The sequence below is a fragment of the Fusarium redolens genome (assembly GCF_020744475.1).
Source record: "Fusarium redolens strain MPI-CAGE-AT-0023 chromosome Unknown BKA55scaffold_4, whole genome shotgun sequence".
In the NCBI taxonomy this organism is placed as follows: domain Eukaryota; kingdom Fungi; phylum Ascomycota; class Sordariomycetes; order Hypocreales; family Nectriaceae; genus Fusarium; species Fusarium redolens.
The window spans coordinates 130923-150571 of NW_025763667.1; the positions used below are offsets into that span (position 1 = coordinate 130923).

Below are 19649 nucleotides of genomic sequence, written 5' to 3' on the forward strand. Positions count from 1 at the left end.
TTGCGTCACGATACGGGGACCAAAACATCGGGCACGGACACAAAAGTCCGGTATCTTTTAGTCGAGAAGAGCGAAATGCGGAGGTTGAATGATGCGGGGTGAGATAACCTAGAACACGATAGGAAATTGTAATACAAGTACCGCGGATGGCTTCAACCAGCTGATGCGTCGCTACCACGTTCGACCGATACAAGAGGGGAATGTGACCCGGGGTTGACGGCGTAGAACCGTTCAAGGGCGGAAGAAACTCCATGGTCCACTTGATCTGCACCCAATCCCGTCAATGACATTTGGCGCTGGAACTAGAGCTGATCTCCTTATCACCGATCACATGACCGGTTGCTTAGCGGGATGCCCGTTTATCTTGCAATCATTCTATCATTGTTTGGGTGAAAGTGGCGTTGACCATGGGAACAATATGTCGGCCGGTCTAGATCAATGACACTCGTAGTAAATATATAGATTGACATGTCCCCCCAAAAGTAGGGAAATCGATCGGTAATCCCACTACATCTATCACTCTAAGGTACTCTGACCTCTAACAACATGTTGACTCTTGGTGCACTCTTCTTCTTCGCCATAGCGGCTGCTATCGCTCTCATCGCAAAGAAGACGCTATCTAAACCACAAAAGGAAAACCTTATCTCAAGAGCCATCCCCGCCGCTGCACCCCTCACTCAACCCCTCCCTTCAACATGGTACAAGTCAGACGACATCTACGAACTTGAGCGAAGAGCCATCTTCTCAAAGAAATGGATCCTGCTCACTCACAAGATGCGATTCGACCAGACCGGCGCTTGGGTTCGATACGCTGAAGCTGGTTTCGACTTCTTCCTTATCCGAAATGCAGAGGGTACTATCAGGGGCTTTCACAACATCTGCCGGCACCGTGCTTTTCCCGTTGTTGTCAAGGATAATGGTCAGAACAACGTCCTGTCCTGCAAGTACCATGGTTGGTCCTACGGTATGAACGGTCAGCTTGCCAAGGCTCCTCTGTATCAGGATCTTCCCGGCTTTGATCGCTCCAAGAACGGTCTCTTCCCTCTTCACACTCATGTCGACGCCAAGGGTTTTGTCTGGATCAACATGGACGCCAAGGCCGTTCCTGAGAACCCATGGAGCGAGGACCTCAGCCAGTCAGCAAACCACGGATCTTTCAACTTTGACGACTACAAGTTTGATCACGTCAAGCAAGACTCAAGCAGCTTCAACTGGAAGACATTGGCCGACAAGTCCTGCACTGGTAGCAACATTGATAGCTTTGAAAACGCCGCTGAGAAGAAATCTGTTGTCAACGACTTCTTCTTCCCTAACGCCTCCATGACCATCTCGTAAGTTCCCCATCAACCAAATTGTGACGAGCAACAACTAATCAATTCAGTCCTCATTTCTTCTTCCTCTTGCGATGTGTTCCTACATCAGCCACCAAGTCCCAACTACAGTATGAAGTCTACCGACACAAGAGCGCCAGCGAGTCCGACTTCAAGAAGGTCGAAGACATTCTCCAGCAGAAAGCCAGCGAACAAGAAGCACCCGCCGAGAAGAACCTCCGTGCCGGTGTCCTCGTTGACCAAACCCCTCTTCAGTTCCAGAACCAAGTGTACCAACTAGTCGAGCACCACCGCAAGCTCGAGGGTGTTGCCGGACGAGAGATTCGTCCCGCTCAGCAGATCCTTGACAAGTCTGCTACCAAGACTGAGCAAGACGAAAGCCTCTTCTCTTCCTGCTCTGGTCTCTCATGTGGTAAAATAGCCAAGGATCTTTCTTGGTAATTGGGGAGTTTGTAAAATAGAATTGGCGTATAGATGGAGTGGCTCTAGCATATTAGGTTACAGACGGTATAGAGGGAAAGATCTATATGGAAAGCGTCTAGTGATTGGGATTTCAGTTTAATAGCCTACTTATGATGGCAATGCATAGCTCATTGGATGCTGAATGTTCTTCAAAATATTGTGTGGCGAGGAAATCTAATAAAGCCATAGATGAAGGTGGACTAAACGATCTATTTCTGTATTCAAACTCCGGCTGGTATCTAGACTAACTCACCGCCACCCCACACACCCCCTGTCCCCGCATACTTTAACACCATCAACGCGTCATCAATACAGGATTCTTCATTTTATTCTGTATTTATTAAATAAAATCCGTTTTTCTTTATTTCAATGGCAATAGAATCGCAGCTATTAGATTATAAAAAGAGGATATTATTAGCCATTAAGGACATAGAAATCATTGGTTTGCGGCCTTCGGCGGTAAAACACTTAGTCAAGCTCTTAATATTGCATAATTGATATGCTAGAGGCCAGGATATCTGCATGGTATATTAGAAAGATCAGTCGCTTACTGTAGAGCAGGAAGATAACCTAGTTAACTATATTATCAAATGAGAGCGCGCTTTTCAGCCTCTTACGAAGAAGGATATCTATAACTTCACATAGGCATTATTATCAGTCAACAGGCAAGTCTGTTATATCAGCAAGAACTAGGTTAATAGATTCTTTACCTGCCATTTAAGTATAGAATTAAAGCCATCGCGAGTTATAGAATCCGCAAGGAAGCGTTATATAATAAAGGAGTCACTTTCTAAGTATTATAATAGTCTTAACTAAGTAGTTAATATAAAGAAGATAACTAGGCCTTATATATATAACGTTAATAAGACCGGCATTTAAATCAGTAAGACTAATAGTAGCATAGTAGCCAGAATGGCAATAACTTCTTCCTTAGAGAGGATAAAGTCTGATAATACGACTTAGAGCTTAATAATCAAGTCTGTATTAGCAGATGGTCGGCGTCTTATGCCTTATATCGTTTTTACCGGCAAGAACCTCTAAGGATAGTGGTTTCTAGCTATTTTTCCTAATTAGAAGTATACTTGCAGTCTAACCGGTTAATCTAACAGCAACATCTTCATCTGTTAGTTTATAGGGGTATTTATACTGCAGACTAAGCCAAAGGATCCTAATTAATAAAGACTATTAGTCCTAGATTAGCATAAGTTATATATTACAGCAGAATTAATAAAAAAGGCATAGCTATATAAGATTTGGCTCTCTTGGTTACCTTTACACTTATCATATATCACTTAGCCGCTTGATATTGCCGTATTTAGGCCATTAAAAACATACTATCGCCAGTTTACCTGCTCTTAGGCCTTATATAAAGCAACCTCGCCATACTAATAATGACTCTTCCTAAAAGCTTATAAGAGGGCTTTATTAAAAGCCCTAAGCCGTAGGAATATAATAAGTAGTTTCTCGGCCTCTAGGCTTTTCCCGATTAATCTATAGAAGGCATTAGCGGCGTTAAAGCTAAGGGAGAAGAAATGCAAGTACTTTAATAGGCCTATAACACTAAGGAAGGCCTAAGTAATCGCTAATATGATCTGGAGTATGCCCTAAGGAAGTACCGATATTTAAAAATAACTAGAAGCCATATAAAGTTAAGGAAATACCTTTATTTGCGACTTTAATTATATTATAAAGAAGGCGATAAAATATATCGACTAGAAGAACAGTTAAATTCAATGCCTAGAGGAGGAAAAAGCAGTACTAAAGGCGTTAGTAGCAGCAAGAGAGCCCACTGGCTAAGTCGCCGTTTAATTTGACCTTAATAAGGCTTTCCCTAAGATTAAATAGATTATCTCGGCTCGTAATTAGGCTGAAAAGAACGTACTATATCAGATCGAGGGAAATAAGAGAAAATAATGTAAAAAGAATCCGCTAAAAACACAGACTGCAGATATAATATTCATAAATCAGTTTCCAAACTCTCAGTTAAATTAAATAAATACTCGTTATTATAGAATTAATTGAAGTCATCTACGGATTCGGTTGTGATGCTATCACGGGTGTGCGGGGACGGGGGGTGTGTGGGGTGGCGGTGAGTTAGTCTAGGATCAGGGTACGATATGCACAGAAGGGCGAGGATCTTCAACAACAACTTGATCATCAGTGCTTTCGACTTCTGATCCTTTTTTCTTTCTGGAGAAGGAACTATTCCACGGTTGGCATCTACTGTCGCTATTGTCTGGCTGGTCTGATCCAGCACTATCGTTAGATAGAGGCATTTTGACTTGGCATAAGTATAAGTAGTAGTCCCTTGCCAAGTATCTGCTTTGGAAACACGAACCGCTTTCTTGAGTGCTGTGTCGGGTAATGGATATACTAATGCGGGATTGTTAGGGCTGGACTCATATGTCACAGACTACGAAGATGTTGACCCTTGAAATACTCAGGGTCACGAAGACTGGATGCCCTGAAGCAGCAAGTCTGATTCATGGAAAAGAGGGATAAATTGAGAAATGGATGTATAAATTGTATGCGGACTTTCGTCTACGACGCCAGAGAGGTTTATAAAGAAAGGAAGAACATTTTCGGTTCGTCTAGTAGACAAACATCCGATGTAGCTTATATGCTGGCGGTTGTAGAAGAGAAACGAGGAAATTTTGAAAAGGCCAGGCGAGAAAGAATCCAGAAGAACTTGGGTTTATATGCTGGCACTCACGTTTCTGCTTGAACTCAGATTAAAAGGTCCAAATGCCTGGACTGAAGAAGCCATAGCGCGTACCAAGTGCAGACTGGGGTTCACCTTGCAGCAACTGGGACGAGAAAGTGAGGCTTCAGTAAAGATGAAGGAGGCAGAAGAAACCTTGGCAGTACTGGGGAGCCAATATGGGACGGGACAGATAAAGTCAGACAACTGGAACGATGCAAAGGCCTTTGATATGCTGGTCTCAATGACCGCTGAGTCTAAGTTCTGTGTGGTGATTATAAGCTCTCAGCCACAGGTCTCAACTGCAAATAACTCAATGACCGCTGATAGGTCAACTTTAGGCCAAACCACTAGAATCGAAGGCATAGCAACTTCGCCGCTGAGAAGACTGTGTAGAAGGCTGCTCGAGGAATTTCGGAAGGACGGATTATCTTTGTCAATTAAATGATGGATAGTTAGCGGACTGGCAAGTATTACGGAGCTGAATTGGTATGGAGTCATGGTATGTCCGAGAAGTTATGACGCGACGGAACCTTCGAGCAATCACGCCTTGCCGTCCAAGGTTCCACAGTGATATTTATCTAGGTGGTTTTGTCCAGTACAAAGCCCTTGCAAGCCCAGCATGCAACAACAAGATCTTTCTTCTCTGTTTGTATCTCTCCTGAAAACTCCAGCTTATCATCTTTCTCAACGGCAACAGTTCCATACTCATCAGTCCACTCTGCCACCTTGCCCGTGTTCTCCTGCACCGTCAACAAAAGCTTCTTCTTCCAATCATCAGAATCACGGTATCCACGCTTATGCATGAGGGCCTGCATCCTGTCCTCTTCCGCCTTTGTCAAGGCGCGCTTGATGGGAATCATGTGGTAGAACTTGCATGATCGGCCAGACTTCTCCATCACGATGCTTCCCTGGATAGTGCCTCTCTTTTGGCCCCTGATAACAATGAGCGGCGTGGGGCCGAGACCGGCGGCGAAACTGAAAGGAATGGTCATCTTTTCGCCAGAGTAAAGTGTCAAGTCGTCATCGTATCTGATAAAAGCATCGTTTCCTGTCGCTGCACCAAGGCGACGAACTTCGCTGGGCAGAAGGCGGCAGATTTGTAATTGCCACGGATTACCGGCTTGGGTATTGCGATTAGAGATGTGATAAGTTGGCGTGGCTGGGCTGGCTTCTGCTTCGTACACGTAGCGGCCCTGGATGTTGTATGATTGTTTAGTGGGAGGAATTGAGTCCTGGGGAACAAAAGGCGCCTCTAGTCGGAGTGACAATGCATTTCGGGGAGCTTCGCCAGAAGAACTAGATTCGACGAGACTGGTTTGACTCATTTTGCAGGAGCTTGTTTTATGCAATAATTTGAATAAGTTGCGAGATGGACAGATGAATAAAAAAGAGTTGGTTTTGATGAACAGATTTCGACGTTTTATAGCAACAAGAAGCCCAGGAATACCAAACGTTAGAGTGTTGCACTGCAGCCAGGCGTCGGAGATATCTTAACCATGCTGACTCGAGCCACTGAACAAATAGCTATCCGCTTTGGGGAAGATTGGTCCAGCTTGAGAAATGCCTCAAAAGCTGACAGCAATCGCACATAATTCGAAACAACGTGCGCCATTAAACAAGAAGGTTCAATTGGTCAGCGCGGATGCGACGGCAATAAAATCATCCTTCGTGACCTCGTACCTGCACAAACATCACCGCCTCTAGTCCAGACCTTGAATTGCCAAGACCTCGCCTCCATTCTCGGGACCGAAGGCAAGCCGTAGAACGCGAAAAGGAAGATGATATCAGGGCTTTGGTGCACCTCTTGGAGACTAAGGAGCGGACTTTTAGTATCTCAGTTAGACACTAATTGCAAGAGGATAGAAGAGCAAATGCATCGCACCTGCAGACGTCACTTAGCCTCAGGACCATAAGATAAGGTATTCCTCTAGAATGGAAATAACCTCCCTTCTAGGAGAGCTTCTGTGGCGCCAAAAGTCTAACGATGTTTTAGCCTTATTAAATAACCCTGATTTGGTCTAATTCACTAAAAGGCGTTAGCTCCAGGATATGACATAGAGTGTTCCAAATACCTCAGCGCCAGTGCGTGGTGGGATGTGCTTTGTTGACCTCGTCCCTCGCTGGGGCAGATGAATATTGTATGCCGTACTTACTTGCCTCGAGAAGAACAGAGCTGAAGATATTAATGATGTGATGAATCATAATACTAAGGGGACACGATGTTGCGTATAAACACTGGAAGATGGTTTTTTGTCCAAAGGCCTCACCATCTTCACTCCCTTTAGGCAACGTGGCAGACCAAATAGTGATTGCGAAATTTATGATGAGAACAGCAAGACATGCACTTGTACCGCCGATCACGGTCTTTTGCCAAGTGTCGGGCTTGGAGTCGCGATCGTTGCCGCCTGCTTGGGATCTTCTCATCCTGGTCTCAACCAAAATGTACTACCCCAGCAAAACAGCTGGAATGCACTTATTTAACTCCCTCACAAGAACCAAAGTAAGTGCTGCAATTATTCTCAAGTGGTATATAAAAATCTTAAACCTCATCTACTACGCTATAACGCTCAAGGGCGTATCCAGAACTAACTATTACTTCGTTTAAATCGCGAGAAGAATCCCTTCTTCTTCTCGTTGTCCTCTTTCTCATCTTCATGCCTCTCCATCTCCCTTTCGGTATCGAGTTGATTGGTGTTCTGGTTCATGACATCCTGTGCCAGGTTGACTGTATCCGATCTGCCTGGATGCATCGGTGGCTGCGTTCCTGGCTCTGCTCCAGGTTCCCCTCCTTGCTCAATCTGCTGCTGTTGCTGATCTTCTGGCTTTTCTTCACCCTCAAACAGGTCCTTGATCTTGCCTGGCCCAAAGACTCTCTCGTAGACAGCCAAGGTAGTGCCGAACTCTTTATTCACACCAACCTTGATGGCGTCGAGGAGCTGAAGGACGTACGTCTGGCAATTGTTCGTGATTAGGTTGTAAGTGGGCTGCCTCTCTCTGATGCTTTGGATCACTGATTCACCTGTTGTCGTAGCATCAGCATGTCATCCCTCAAGAGATGCCTGGGGTCAACCAAGAGACTGATACTTACCAGCTCGCCTGAGTGCATCGTCATTGAAGCGCGTCTCTCCGACTGAAAATGTCTGCCACTCGTCTCGTTCAATTTTTGCATTCGTGTAGATCACATCAAAGTTCTCATCCTAGAATTGTATAAGTCAATGCCACGATTCAAGTGGTTACTGAGACTCACCATCCATAGCTGATGAGCGTAGTCACCAACGAGAACAGCCCAATGCTGCGTCGGATCAGGATACTTGTTGATCCTCTCCGTGATCATCTTTCCCAGCCCAGTCTCTTCAGCAAACCATTTTCCGGCGAAGCCGCCGACAGGGTGCCATCCAACCTCCACCGGACGACGTGGCCCATCGACAACAGGCTGAGTTACAGGGACGACATTGGGCTGACTTCCGAGACCCACCGCGTGCTTCAATGCTATTTCACCTTTATTCAAGTTCTTTTTCCTATAAAAGAAACGTCAGCGCTTGAACTAGGGTCTAGCGGGAAGGATCGCGGAGCAGATTGAGCTGCTACTGACGAATAAATGACGCATACAGGAAGTCTCCCACTATATCCCTCTTGCGCTCCTTCTCTTCGTCCGAGCCACCCATGACTCCAGAATTGGTTAGTAACTGGCAAGCGAGAGTAGAGGATTGCCAAGAGAGCTGAGTTTTCAATGGTTTTGGAGTCTAGATAAGCAGAATTTGTGAGGCCTCGCGCGTCAGCAAGACCTGATTCACGTGAGGCTGTGCATTCACTTGGCTATTCTCCAGCGGCAGCCAATTTCCGATGCAGCCAATCACAGAGGAGAGACTGGCTCAGCAGCTCAGTAATTTTTGGCATTAGCTGCTTGTTGCACAGCGTTGATAGGTCAGTACTAAAATGGCTGGGTCAACAGATTAGCTTGGGGCATGCTTCTAAACAATTAATCATTTTTTATAAAACTAGTCATTTATGAGCTACGGATACGTTCACAATCACGAGTCTTAGACAGACTTGATCAAATTTATCATCTAGAGTATACAGAAAATTGCAGTTCCTTAGAATCTCCGAGATCTAGCGCAGTTTGTCAAGAACTGCTCAACTTCGTCCCAGTCGTTCGAGTCAAGCTCATGAAGCTTGAAGCTGCGAGATGCCGCGACGGACTGAAGAGCGTCCACTTCCTTCTCGTTACTTACCAGATTGACAGCAAAACCAGAACGCCCGGCTTTCCCCGCGCGACTCACTTGACGAACGTACCGGTCTGGGCCTAGGTCTGGCTCCTTTAGATAGCCTTTTGTTGGGATATCGTAGTTAATGACCATGGAGCTATAGGGAAGATCAAGGCCCCGGGTTTTATCGTCCATTGTGATAAGAACCTTGGCATGTCCGTTCTTGAACTCCTCCAGTAGTCCTTCCATCTCCCTCTTGTCATCTGCGTTGAACAAGTTCGTTACCACATGGCCTTCTGTTGCCATCATTTTATGTATCTGATGGGCAGAAGACCTCATCTGTAGGACGGTGAGTCATTTGTGTCTCATGATAAACAGAGCTGGCTACTTACCCCGACAAATATGATCAACATGCTTATCTGCACGAGACCAGGAAGCTTGCAAATGATGTCAAGCTTCTCTTGTTCGTGCTTACACCTGAAGAACAGGTGCACGACTTTGTTGACATTCAGCTCTGCTTCCTTCAACTCGAGCTTCTCCCAGGCCTTAGAAAGGGTTAGACTCCTCGCAAATGCTGATGCTCGCCGCAATAAATCAGAAGAAAGCAGAAACTGAAATGATTTGGGTAGCATTCTGGAGACTCGAATGCATTGGTCACTCAGTCCTTGACGATCTTCAACATAGTCGACATCATCAACGACAAGAAGTCGCACCTCAGACGTCTTGATCAGACGACGCTGAATTTTGTCGAGAAGTATACCAGGTGTGGCGACGATAACATTCGCCTCGAACTTTGCGGTTTTCTCGACTAATATATGAACAGTCTGCACAACCAGACCATCGCAGAAGCTGCCTATCTCTTTGATATGATTCCCCATCTGGTGGACCAGTAATCGATCCGGTACTATTACCAATACCTGGGGCTGAGTGGTCGAACTATAGTCTATGCGCGATAGCAGAGCGATTACCAGTGCAGTGGTTCTGCCAGTTCCCGGGGGATATTCCATGATCACGTTGTGAAGAGGATCTGATGCGAAGAGAGAAAGTAGTGCTTCCTGCACCTTGGTGGGCCGTGGATAATTGAGATATAGAAGACGTTGTAGAACAGGCTCTGGCCTTCGGGGACGTGGTGTTAGATGGCGTGAAAGCGTGACATTCGGTGCGTAACTTACAAGCCAAGGTCTTTAAAAAGCCTCTGGGAATAAAAGTTGTCTTTAGTCTCTGGCTCTATTACCTGTATGTCCGCGATTCGGAAGTCATCCACGGTTAAGCTTTCAAGACTGGGACCTTCCCTTGCTGTAGAATGGTCGAACGACCTAATCAAAGGGCCTTGAACAGTTACTTCGTCATCTTGTAGTAGACTTTCTCGACTCGGGGTCATGATCAGCTGCCTAGAATCATTACTGAGCTGACAGTTCAGCTATAGCGCGAAATATCAAGACTTACTCCGTCTCATTGGTCGTACTGAGTGTGACAATCTCCCTCTCTTGCACTCTGTCATGAAGTTCGTCCTGGCTATCGTCTTCTGAAGTGCAGGGTGTTTCGACGCCAGACGTATCCGGGAAGCAAACACCTTGTGACTCGAACTTCTCGATCGCTAATCTGTAAAGACCCTTGATGTTCTCAACCACGATCTTCAAGTTGTACTGGTCTTTCTCGGTGCTGCCAAATTTGCAGAGTCCTCTGTGACTGGCGTCTAGTTCAACAATCTTCGCAACGTCACCCGGCAATCCAAGACTAACGCACTCGCGAGAGATCATCTGAAGCAAGAGCATGTAAGCATATACAAGGAAATCGGGCTAAGATAACCTACGGTATCGGATGTCCCCCAAAAGGTGACAATATCGTACTGGAGGACTTGATGTTTCCATGATTCGAGCTCGGGAAAGATGCTACCAGTCTGCAAAGAGTCGACCAAATCATCTCCGGTTTCATACCCAAAGTCTTTGGCAATCACTGCCGCTGTTTCACCAAGCTTCCGAGCGACGGCTTCATGCGGTGTTCCAAAGAAGGCCAAGCCGGTGGTAGCGTCCTTGATGGCGCTGTAGCCTGGGTTGCTATGGGCGTTAACTAGAGCTTGCTTGATCAACAAGCCTCCCATGCTATGACCAAGTAGTAAAATAGGTCTCTCAGGACAATCTCTCCTCTCGATGCTGATGACTTCAAACAAGTTGTTGGCCTTGCTGCGAAAGTTGTCGAGACCTTGACCGTACGTAGCAGTGACGTTGTATTGGTATAAAAAGATTCGTGAGTCTGGAATATGTGCTGGAAGGTCTTGCTGCAGCCATAGACGACCCTTCTGACCCGATGGCGTTCTCCACGTGTCGAAGGCGTGTTTCGTCTCGCCCTTCCCTCTGGGACCAAGGCCATGAACGGAAATAATGCTGACAGGATTAGTCTCGTTGACACTGCCGGGTTCATTGCTTACTCTATCCTAGCGGGAGGGGCATGACTTGGAGCCGATTTCGGGTCCGGGTACAGCTGTCGAAGTGGCTATTCGTCAACATGTTAGCAATGGAGCATCACTTCAGTAAACGATCGCACCATAACAAGATTTTCAGGAATTGAAGGATATAATGAAGTATTATGTTCTATTACAGACCATACTATGATCTTAAATTGAAGCTGAGAAATATCTTTGCTTGGTACGTGTTGCGTAAGCGCCAGCCTCATGCGGCTGATATTGCAAAAAATGCCCCAACCAATAATTCCGGTGGAATGAAAAACCATGTATAAATACCTGGCCACCCACCAATCGTCTAGCTTAGTCTCAGAAGTTAGCGCCTATATACACGTGAATGGAGTTATTATTAGCTACCTGCGCTTATGTATTATATCACGCAAGGACAGTGCTAAAATAGCTGCCTTAGGCATTATATTACAATCACGAGAGTGTAGCTGCTCTAGCATCGAGCTACCCAAAGCTGAAAAGCTCAGCCTACATTCAGATAGGGCTCTCAACATCTCACAAAGGTCAAAAGTCAGTAGGATGACGCAGAGGAAAGAACATGTGATCCTAGAGAAAGTGACAATTCTTAAAGATCGATACTGAAACCTGTCAGCCTCTGAGTGGCCGTCCACGTTAGGCTGTGAGTCTTGAGCGAAGAGGTTTTGGGGAATAGAGCACCTGTAAACCTTTCAGACCGACCAACCTCTAGTATTTGAGCTTCATGAGCTTTGAATCTAGTAGTTATTGCTTGTCATCTCCAGGCAATAAGTTCCAAGATGAAACTTGAGCACATGAAGAACGCAAACTAGATTGATCATAACCCCCACCTGCCAGTATGATTCTGAATGAATTCATTGTTCTCGAAGTTTGGTGGCTTGCATGAAATATTGCTTGATGAGCAGAAAGAACAGCTATGTGACAGGGCACGCATGAAGCTTGGCTAAGCTAGTACCCACCGGTCATCATTTTGATCTCATATGTCTTGCCATTGCATGGACAGTGAGGCGGTGGCTTGAAAATCAGGTCAGGTGTTTTCAGCCGCTTCGGGATACCCGAATTGCACTGCACAATAGTTAGAGGAACCAGGCTCGGCTTTGCGGCATTTACATCCCTTCACTCTTAAATATGGTGATCAGATTCTACCTTCATCGTAGAGGCGAAACGCCCTTATTTGAGAGAGACCAGTTTAGATCAGCAGTCGCAATAAGGCTGCAATCTTGCGGCTCTGTGAACACCGTGGTTCGTAAGGGTGACCAACTGGACATCATCCTGCATTTGAGGCCTACCATCTACCCCATATCACCTGCATATCACTTTCTTACCGCCTAGAACGTGTGGGGTATACCTTGAGGCTTGTCATATGACCAATCAATATGCTCCGGTTACAAAAACCTGAGTATTCCTCTTTTGAGAATTAATTAAAACATATCCATTGTAAATGGGAAGACCAGATTCGCCAAAACGCTCACCTACATAACCAGTCTCCAAGATTATTTAATATACCGTTTTTAAGTTATAAAAGTGTTATATCGACTCGAAAATACACTTCCACAATGAGCCACGACACTTTGTACCCAGACTCTGATTCAGACTCTGGGTCGGAGTCAAACTCGGGACTGGGGAGTAAGATCTGCGATAGTTGGAAGACGAGCCAATACTACAACGGCGCAGAAAAGCATTACCTACCAAGGGGCGTCCTCCAGCGACTAATAACTCATGAAACGGTTTACAATGAAATGAATGTTGAAAGAGCACCAAGGAATGAATCACTGGTGGACTTCATTGTCAATAGAGCAAATAAAGTCTTTGCACTTACTTGCTCAATCGTCAGTGGGAAGGATTTATACAAGGCAATGAAGGCGTTCCACGCTAATAACTTTGACAACGAAAGTCTTCCGGTTGAAAGAAAGATGCCCATTGATGGTGACGGACACAACAGCACCTCTGCAGACCTAAGATGCGGGATGTTCAACTCAGAGGCTTTTAAACCTAAGCTATGGACATCACTGAGGTTGTTCGACTTTTACCAGAAGCAATGGCAGTTTCTCGCACCAGCCTTCGACGACAAGAACTTCATTTATGAATTGGACGTGAGGCTAATACTGCCATTCAAACTTGTAAAAAGCGAGGCGAAGCAGGGTACTTTCGGAGAGATATACCAGGTGGAAATACACCGCGAGCATTTGAGCGACTCCCTATTTAAGGTTAGTCATCATGCAAAAGAAAATGTTTCTCTTGACTAACACAAGAGCTCTAGAGCAATGGCGGAAGAACCAATGTTGCCGTAAAAGAAATCAAGACCGGCCCTTCAATGCAGGACGACGCGGCCGAGGCGTTCAATATCGAAGCTAATGCGTTATCGAATTGCCGGCATGTTAAGCACCCGAACATGCTCCCGTGCATTGCAGCTATCAAAATGGGCTTGTCACACTATTTCCTTTTTCCATGGGCTGACGGGGGCAATCTTCGAGACTTTTGGCAAAACGAAGCCTCTCCCAAATTGTCTTCCAACCTCATGATGGATGTTCTCCAGCAGCTTTGCGGGCTCTCAGAGGCTCTGGAACTACTTCACGGCTATGTCTCTCAGGCTCAGACTGGCCCAAGCACCGCCCGTGAGGAAGGGGGCGGAATTCGACATGGGGACCTCAAACCAGAGAACATTCTGCGGTTTAGAAGTTCTACACCATCAGACCTTGGGACTCTGAAGATAGCGGATATGGGTCTAGCCAAACACCACGAAGTTAGCACGAGACTTCGTCAGAATATGACGAGCACCAAATACGGCACGCTCCGCTACGAGCCCCCAGAAACGGCAGTCAACAAAACTCAAGCCACGTCGCGGCTCTATGATGTGTGGTCTATGGGCTGCATTATTCTTGAATTCATCGTATGGCTCCTAGATGGCCAAGAGGGTCTGGATAACTTCAACGATTCTATCCGTGGAGGCGTCAAACATGATTATGATCCTCCTTACTACACGACCCGTGGAGCCGCTTATCAGATGGATGCGTTTGTCCACCCGATTGTCAAGCAACAACTTGATGATCTTTCACGGCGCACTGAAGCCCAGGCCAACGGATCAGCACTCGGGGACCTGGTGACTATCGTCAAAGAAAGGCTTCTCATCGTCGATCTTCCATTAGAAGACAGAAATACCCCAGAACCATCTGAACACATCCAGGGACCCAGAATTACCCATACCAGTTCACCCTCCGACGAGGAATCAGGCACACCACGTCGGGTGACGGCAAGATACTTGAGACAATCGCTGACCCAGATCTTGGATAGGGCTAAAAAAGATTCGAAATACCTGTTATCAGGACCCATACTGCAACCACGACCGCTTACGACCATTCCATTTAGAACTGACAGCAGCAGTAGTTTGCACCCGGACATGGCCAAGAGGATGGTACAAAGAGAGAAACCAGCGACTAGTCTTGCTATCACCCAGATGAAAGGAAATGTGAGAGTATCCAACCAGAGACTTTGAAGATATTGCTGACAGCGAGGCCTTACAGCCAGTGAGTAAAGGTTTACATTAATAGCTGGCCTAGCCGCGAGTTTACAATAATAGCATGTAAGTAAAGTTTAGGCTTCCTCCACTGGATTATAGCTAACTGTCTGGTAGTATGTGAGTCATGAACACTGATGAGAGGAGCAACCTTGAATAATGACCCTTATTGGCAGGCGGTAAGATCAATGCAAGGCTCTAACATATTCGGAGGACTGACTGGAATCAGCACGTAAGTTTATTTAACCACCCGTTCGTGAAATAACTGCGTTGACAATTGCATGACTAGAGAGTGAGTTTGATGTGCGACTGTACCTTGAGATGAATCTAATGATATAAAGGATGTAAGTATTGTTTTCTCATCTTGTGACAGTCCTCAATTTAGCCTAAACTTGCATAGATTGACATCAAAGTCTGGGACTTTATCGTCGACAATGAGTTTGCCAAGAAGTTTCTTGGGTCATCTTCCACCAGGCCAACGCCAACAATTGCCAATGTAAACAAACGTGACACGCTCTGCAGAAAATGCGAGGCATTAGACTTTTGGGCACCCGATTTCAGAATCCGTGACAGACTAGCTGATTTCAAAAACGGAGTGCAACACTGTTGCTGGTGCACAATGAGATGGGAAGCTTCCAAACATCTTGAAGGAACGACCGAAAGTGTCGTCTTCAGTAGAGTTGGCTCGGTGATCAAATTGAACGAGAGTGATCCTCCTGTCTTCTCTATATTCAAGTCTGAGGGTAAGCTCATTACCGCTTTTTCCTCCCTTGTATGACTGGGCTAACCTATGGCGAGGCTTTGAAACGCCTTCGCCTATTCAGATTGGACGACCTACACTTCGTACCAGCCCGCGGGAAGCAGACCATTTCGGCCTCATCAAGCGATGGCTGCAGGTGTGTGATGAAAACCATGATGCTTGCAGACGAGACTCGCGGCGAAAGGAAACTACATCTCCTCATATGTCTGCCTACGAGGTGGATTCAGTTGAGTCGGTAGTCTCCCGCGACCTCCAAAGTCGCAAAGGAACTCAGTTGCCGACAAGACTTCTTGACGTTGGAACAGAGGATAGTCCTAAGATCCGTCTTTGCAATACTCAGAAGGAGAAAATCCCTGTCGAAGTCAAGTATATTGCTCTCTCGCACCCGTGGGGAGAAGCTACTGTCTTGAACCCACACTTTTGCACTACTACTTCTAGTGCGATGGCTCACTCAGTTGAGATCAATTTTGAGGCGCTTCCGAATACTTTCAAGGACGCTATCTGTACTGCTAGGGCCTTAGGAGTTCAGCATCTTTGGATTGACTCCCTTTGTATCATTCAAGGCCCTGGTGGCGACTTCAACATTGAAAGTAGCCGCATGGAGCAAGTGTTCAGCTCAGCGTACTGTGTCATTGCGGCCAGTCGTGCTTTAGGACAGCATGATGGGTTCCTCAAGGACAGAATCCAATCATCCGAAAACGACTACGCGACTTTTTCATATGGAAACAACGCACCATTTTATGTCAGTCGTTACTTAGACGACTTCAATAACGACGTTTTGGAAGGATCACTGAACAAGAGAGGCTGGGTTCTTCAAGAGCGTGCTCTTGCCCGAAGGACTATATATTTTACTGAGAAGCAGACATATTTCGAATGCGGAGATGGGGTTAGATGTGAGACACTGACCAAGATGAACAAGTGAGCCTCTTCCGCCTAACCTATACAAGTCATGCCATGCTGACCTTGACTATAGCCAACTTGCAGCCCTTCTAGGCGACCCAAACTTCCCTCAAAAGGCCATTGTTTCGCCAATAGCTCCACAAGAAACTACACGAGGGCAGAGAATCCTATACTATCAAGATCTCTACAAGACCTACTCCAAACTGGGCTTCAGCCATTGGGAAGACCGCTCTGTGGCCATGAATGGGTTGGAGCAAAGACTGGCTTGGGGCTTCAAATGTCGAGGAAAGTTCGGTATCCTAGGTGACTCCATTCAACCAGATCATAAGAGCCTTCTACACAGGAGTTTACTTTGGATTCGTGCTATCAACAAAGGCTCTCTACGCAAGATTGCATTCCCTCCCCATCGAGAAAAAGTACCCACCTGGTCGTGGATGGCCTTTCAAGGAGAAATCGATTACCTCAGCGTGCCTTTCGATCAAGTGAACTGGGACGCAGAGTTCAAGTCACCATGGCAGGCTATGGAAACCAAATCCACAGGCCGTTCTGGAACACCCTCTATTCGAGCAAGAGCATATCGGCTATCTGTTCGGGAGACTTCATCAGATGTCAATCTGGTGTTCAACTCTCGAGGCCAATCACATCCACCCATTTCCAACGCGCTATGCGTGGTCGTCGGAACGGCAAGGGGACTTGTTCCTGAAGAGAGTCGAATCCATTATGTGCTACTTATTCGTCGATCAGGCTCGATGGGTTCTTCGATGAACGCTGAGACTTGTGAAAGGGTTGGTGCAGGGAGCCTGCCTCGGAGGTTCATTGACTTCCAACACCCTGGATACGATGTTGCAATTTTTTGAAAGGCTACACTCGAGATTGGAACCATATTCTATCCTATTTTTGCGAACCTTTACTATGCCGGATTTAAATAAGGCCATGTAATCAGACCACAGAATGAAAGCACATCTACTTAGAAGGTCTTGGTCGGGCCTTGATTGCATATTGAGGGTCCCTCTTGCATTTATTATACATCCCCTGTAAGAGATGATGCAACCTTCCGCTGTTTATACGCTTGTGGCTGCCTGCATGATGATACTCAACGACGAGAAGATGTTCTTGAATGACATCCAGGAAGTCATGAACAAAGTCAGAACATTTTGGGCTGGCATGTGCATCTCTGATGAACTAAAAACGAGAATATTAGCCAAACATACTATGAATTCAGTTGTTCCATGTCAAACATACCTTTGTTACCGCTGGCTTTATAGTAGCACATCTTCTGCGACTGTCAAGATCATAGTAGGGGTTATCATGACAAAGATTTAGCCCTGGGCCACATGAAGGAGGCTTTCTGGCAATGCTCATATTTCGCACCAGCTTCCATCCACCTAGAAGCCAACCAAGAAACTCCAGATACAAGCATCCTATGGTCCAGATATCGTACGAGCGACTGATAGTCCCATCTTGAAGTTCCCATTCAGGAGGGCGGTAGTAGGGCGACGAAGCGACATGGCTGTTGCGGATGCCTGATCGGCTCTGTGTGGAATGAAACTCTGAGACGCCAAAGTCGCAGATACGCAGCGTGCCGAGGCCTTGATGTGAGTCGCGGTACCATAGGATATTTTCTGGTTTAATGTCGCCATGGCGACCATAGAGTTTCTTAAACGAGGGATCTCCCCTGCAATTCTCCTGCTCTAGGCTGCCGTAGCGGTGGATTTGCTCCAGGCCACTAGCAAGCCCGACGCACTGCTCAGCTAACCACAACACATTCTTTAGGATGAACTCTGGTTCATTGTGGCAGTCCTTCCAGTATCTCAGGAGATCACAGTCCGCCCAGTCAAAGATAAGATAGTTCTCGTTCAACTGGCAATATGCACCCAGGACGGAAACAAGGTGGCGATGATTTGTCTTGCCTAGCTTAGCCAGCATGTCGAACTCTGCTTTAAACTCTTGGTAGTTCTTTGAGTCTAGCTTTTTCACGGCGAAAGCGGTATTCTTCCTCTTCTTGATCTTAGTTTCCTGAATGGACATGAGAGGATGATCGCAACGTACATCAGAAACTTTGAGGTTGTGATGATCAGCATGTATGTATCTCTTAGAGACCTTCCCAAACCCGCCGTGATATTCTTCGATCTCTTGGTATCCGGAGAGAGGGTTCCTTATGACAAAGGGAAGAACAGCTGCGTCTTGCAAATCATAGATCTTGACTTCGCCGTCTTGCCCACGGTTGAAGAAGGGCGCGTTGACAGCCCACTGCCACTCCTCAAAGTTCATCTTGGCGACCAATGACCATCTCTTAAAGGCCTTGATCCGTCTGCCACCCCGTCTTGGACGGAGGTCGACGGCCGGAAGTTTCCCTTGAGGATTCTGATTCTCCTTTCGAAAAGGAAGAGCACTGTCATCGATCCGTTCTTCCAGGAAGTTTACGATGCATTCCGACTTTTCCGTGAGGACCAAGATCGTGAAAATTATAACGTAGGATTTGTTCTCGGAGTCGTGGGCAAATATTTGGCGGACGTATCGCTCGACTGTGCTGTCGCGATCCTCATTGGAAGAAAGGTACAAGCATTCGTGTAAATGCTGCCTCACAGATTGCTCGTTAATCACCTTCCTGATGTGGCCGCGAGGAATGAATCCTTTTCGCCCATCATGAAACTTATGGTGGTCTGCCAGAAGCTTGTCCTGAAGTGGTGCTTCTAATGGCAAGTCACCGTCGGTTTCCTCATCGGAAGTCTCAACAACTTTGCTCCACTCGCGATTCCCGAGATCAGAGATTACTGAGGGCTCTTTCTTAAACTCGGGACTAGAGCCTGAGTCTCCGACAGATAACCCTTGGCCCCTGATAGCATCGCTGTTCGCAGGGTCCAGAGGCTGAAGGGAGTTTGAACCCCCCTGTATCCTCATCAGCCACGTCAAGACTGTTTGATTCATTTTTGGAATATACTCACGCAATCAGCAGTCTCAAGAATTGGAGAGTTTTCGAAAGACGGAACTACCTGGAGTTTCGGTAATATGACCGGATACGGAGTCTCGTCGCTCGAGCCGTAAAACGACGTCGAACTGCGGCGAGAAAGGAACGTCATTTCGGTGGCGGTATTGTCTCTCGCACTGGACGCGGAGTCACCGTATGACGAGTCAGCATCGGGCTCTGCAGATGCCCGTGCATTGTTGTTATTGTCTGATAATCGAGGCATGGCGCAGCTATTGACTCAAAATAAACATTGAGTCGACCGCTGAAAAAACGACAACAAAGCAATCGTAGATTGGAGCGAAAAAAGGCCTTTTTTAACCACTGAACTTCCTCACAATGCATTGTTGTAAAACGAGGCT

The 19649-nt window shown here is 46.4% G+C and overlaps 6 protein-coding genes across 6 annotated transcripts; 2 read left to right on the forward strand and 4 right to left on the reverse strand.

The window, feature by feature from the left end:
* Window positions 1-546: 546 nt before the first annotated feature.
* BKA55DRAFT_686260 (Rieske [2Fe-2S] iron-sulfur domain-containing protein) lies at window positions 547-1772 on the forward strand (the record flags this gene model as incomplete). The annotated part of the gene is made up of 2 exons (XM_046198905.1): window positions 547-1331; window positions 1382-1772. The coding sequence occupies 2 exons, from the start codon at window positions 547-549 to the stop codon at window positions 1770-1772; spliced, it is 1176 nt and encodes a 391-aa protein (XP_046052554.1).
* A 3185-nt stretch (window positions 1773-4957) lies between these two features.
* BKA55DRAFT_559561 (uncharacterized protein) lies at window positions 4958-6127 on the reverse strand. Its single transcript, XM_046191995.1, has one exon. The coding sequence runs from the start codon at window positions 5820-5822 to the stop codon at window positions 5076-5078; it is 747 nt and encodes a 248-aa protein (XP_046052555.1). The 5' UTR covers window positions 5823-6127; the 3' UTR covers window positions 4958-5075.
* An 885-nt stretch (window positions 6128-7012) lies between these two features.
* BKA55DRAFT_607932 (uncharacterized protein) lies at window positions 7013-8314 on the reverse strand. Its single transcript, XM_046196615.1, has 4 exons — window positions 8107-8314; window positions 7745-8015; window positions 7586-7694; window positions 7013-7516 (listed from the first exon to the last, which is right to left on the reverse strand). Exons 1-4 carry the CDS (start codon window positions 8160-8162, stop codon window positions 7083-7085), a joined length of 870 nt encoding a protein of 289 aa, XP_046052556.1. The 5' UTR covers window positions 8163-8314; the 3' UTR covers window positions 7013-7082.
* Window positions 8315-8498: 184 nt separating this feature from the next.
* BKA55DRAFT_559570 (P-loop containing nucleoside triphosphate hydrolase protein) lies at window positions 8499-11396 on the reverse strand. Its single transcript, XM_046191996.1, has 7 exons — window positions 11247-11396; window positions 11131-11195; window positions 10516-11086; window positions 10149-10462; window positions 9875-10093; window positions 9095-9818; window positions 8499-9041 (listed from the first exon to the last, which is right to left on the reverse strand). The coding sequence occupies exons 1-7, from the start codon at window positions 11373-11375 to the stop codon at window positions 8592-8594; spliced, it is 2472 nt and encodes an 823-aa protein (XP_046052557.1). The 5' UTR covers window positions 11376-11396; the 3' UTR covers window positions 8499-8591.
* Window positions 11397-12704: 1308 nt separating this feature from the next.
* Window positions 12705-17179, forward strand: BKA55DRAFT_535712 (uncharacterized protein; the record flags this gene model as incomplete). Its single annotated transcript, XM_046189733.1, has 9 exons — window positions 12705-13355; window positions 13409-14614; window positions 14706-14728; window positions 14780-14782; window positions 14876-14894; window positions 15004-15006; window positions 15063-15405; window positions 15461-16340; window positions 16396-17179. 9 exons carry the CDS (start codon window positions 12705-12707, stop codon window positions 17177-17179), a joined length of 3912 nt encoding a protein of 1303 aa, XP_046052558.1.
* Window positions 17180-17540: 361 nt separating this feature from the next.
* BKA55DRAFT_504172 (kinase-like domain-containing protein) lies at window positions 17541-19223 on the reverse strand (the record flags this gene model as incomplete). Its single annotated transcript, XM_046187070.1, has 2 exons — window positions 17541-18329; window positions 18381-19223. 2 exons carry the CDS (start codon window positions 19221-19223, stop codon window positions 17541-17543), a joined length of 1632 nt encoding a protein of 543 aa, XP_046052559.1.
* Between the last annotated feature and the right edge of the window lie 426 nt (window positions 19224-19649).

Bases quoted from the DNA above. Each gene is read 5' to 3' on its own strand.
- BKA55DRAFT_607932 (XM_046196615.1), bottom strand. From the start codon at position 8,162: ATGGGTGGCTCGGACGAAGAGAAGGAGCGCAAGAGGGATATAGTGGGA. The intron at 7,695-7,744 runs GTGAGTCTCAGT...ATACAATTCTAG, and splicing joins ACGCTCATCAGCTATGGATG to GATGAGAACTTTGATGTGAT. The intron at 7,517-7,585 runs GTAAGTATCAGT...CTACGACAACAG, and splicing joins CGATGCACTCAGGCGAGCTG to GTGAATCAGTGATCCAAAGC.
- BKA55DRAFT_559570 (XM_046191996.1), bottom strand. From the start codon at position 11,375: ATGAGGCTGGCGCTTACGCAACACGTACCAAGCAAAGATATTTCTCAG. The intron at 10,463-10,515 runs GTAGGTTATCTT...CTCTTGCTTCAG, and splicing joins TTTGGGGGACATCCGATACC to ATGATCTCTCGCGAGTGCGT. The intron at 9,819-9,874 runs GTAAGTTACGCA...ACGTCCCCGAAG, and splicing joins CTTTTTAAAGACCTTGGCTT to GCCAGAGCCTGTTCTACAAC.
- BKA55DRAFT_559561 (XM_046191995.1), bottom strand. From the start codon at position 5,822: ATGAGTCAAACCAGTCTCGTCGAATCTAGTTCTTCTGGCGAAGCTCCC.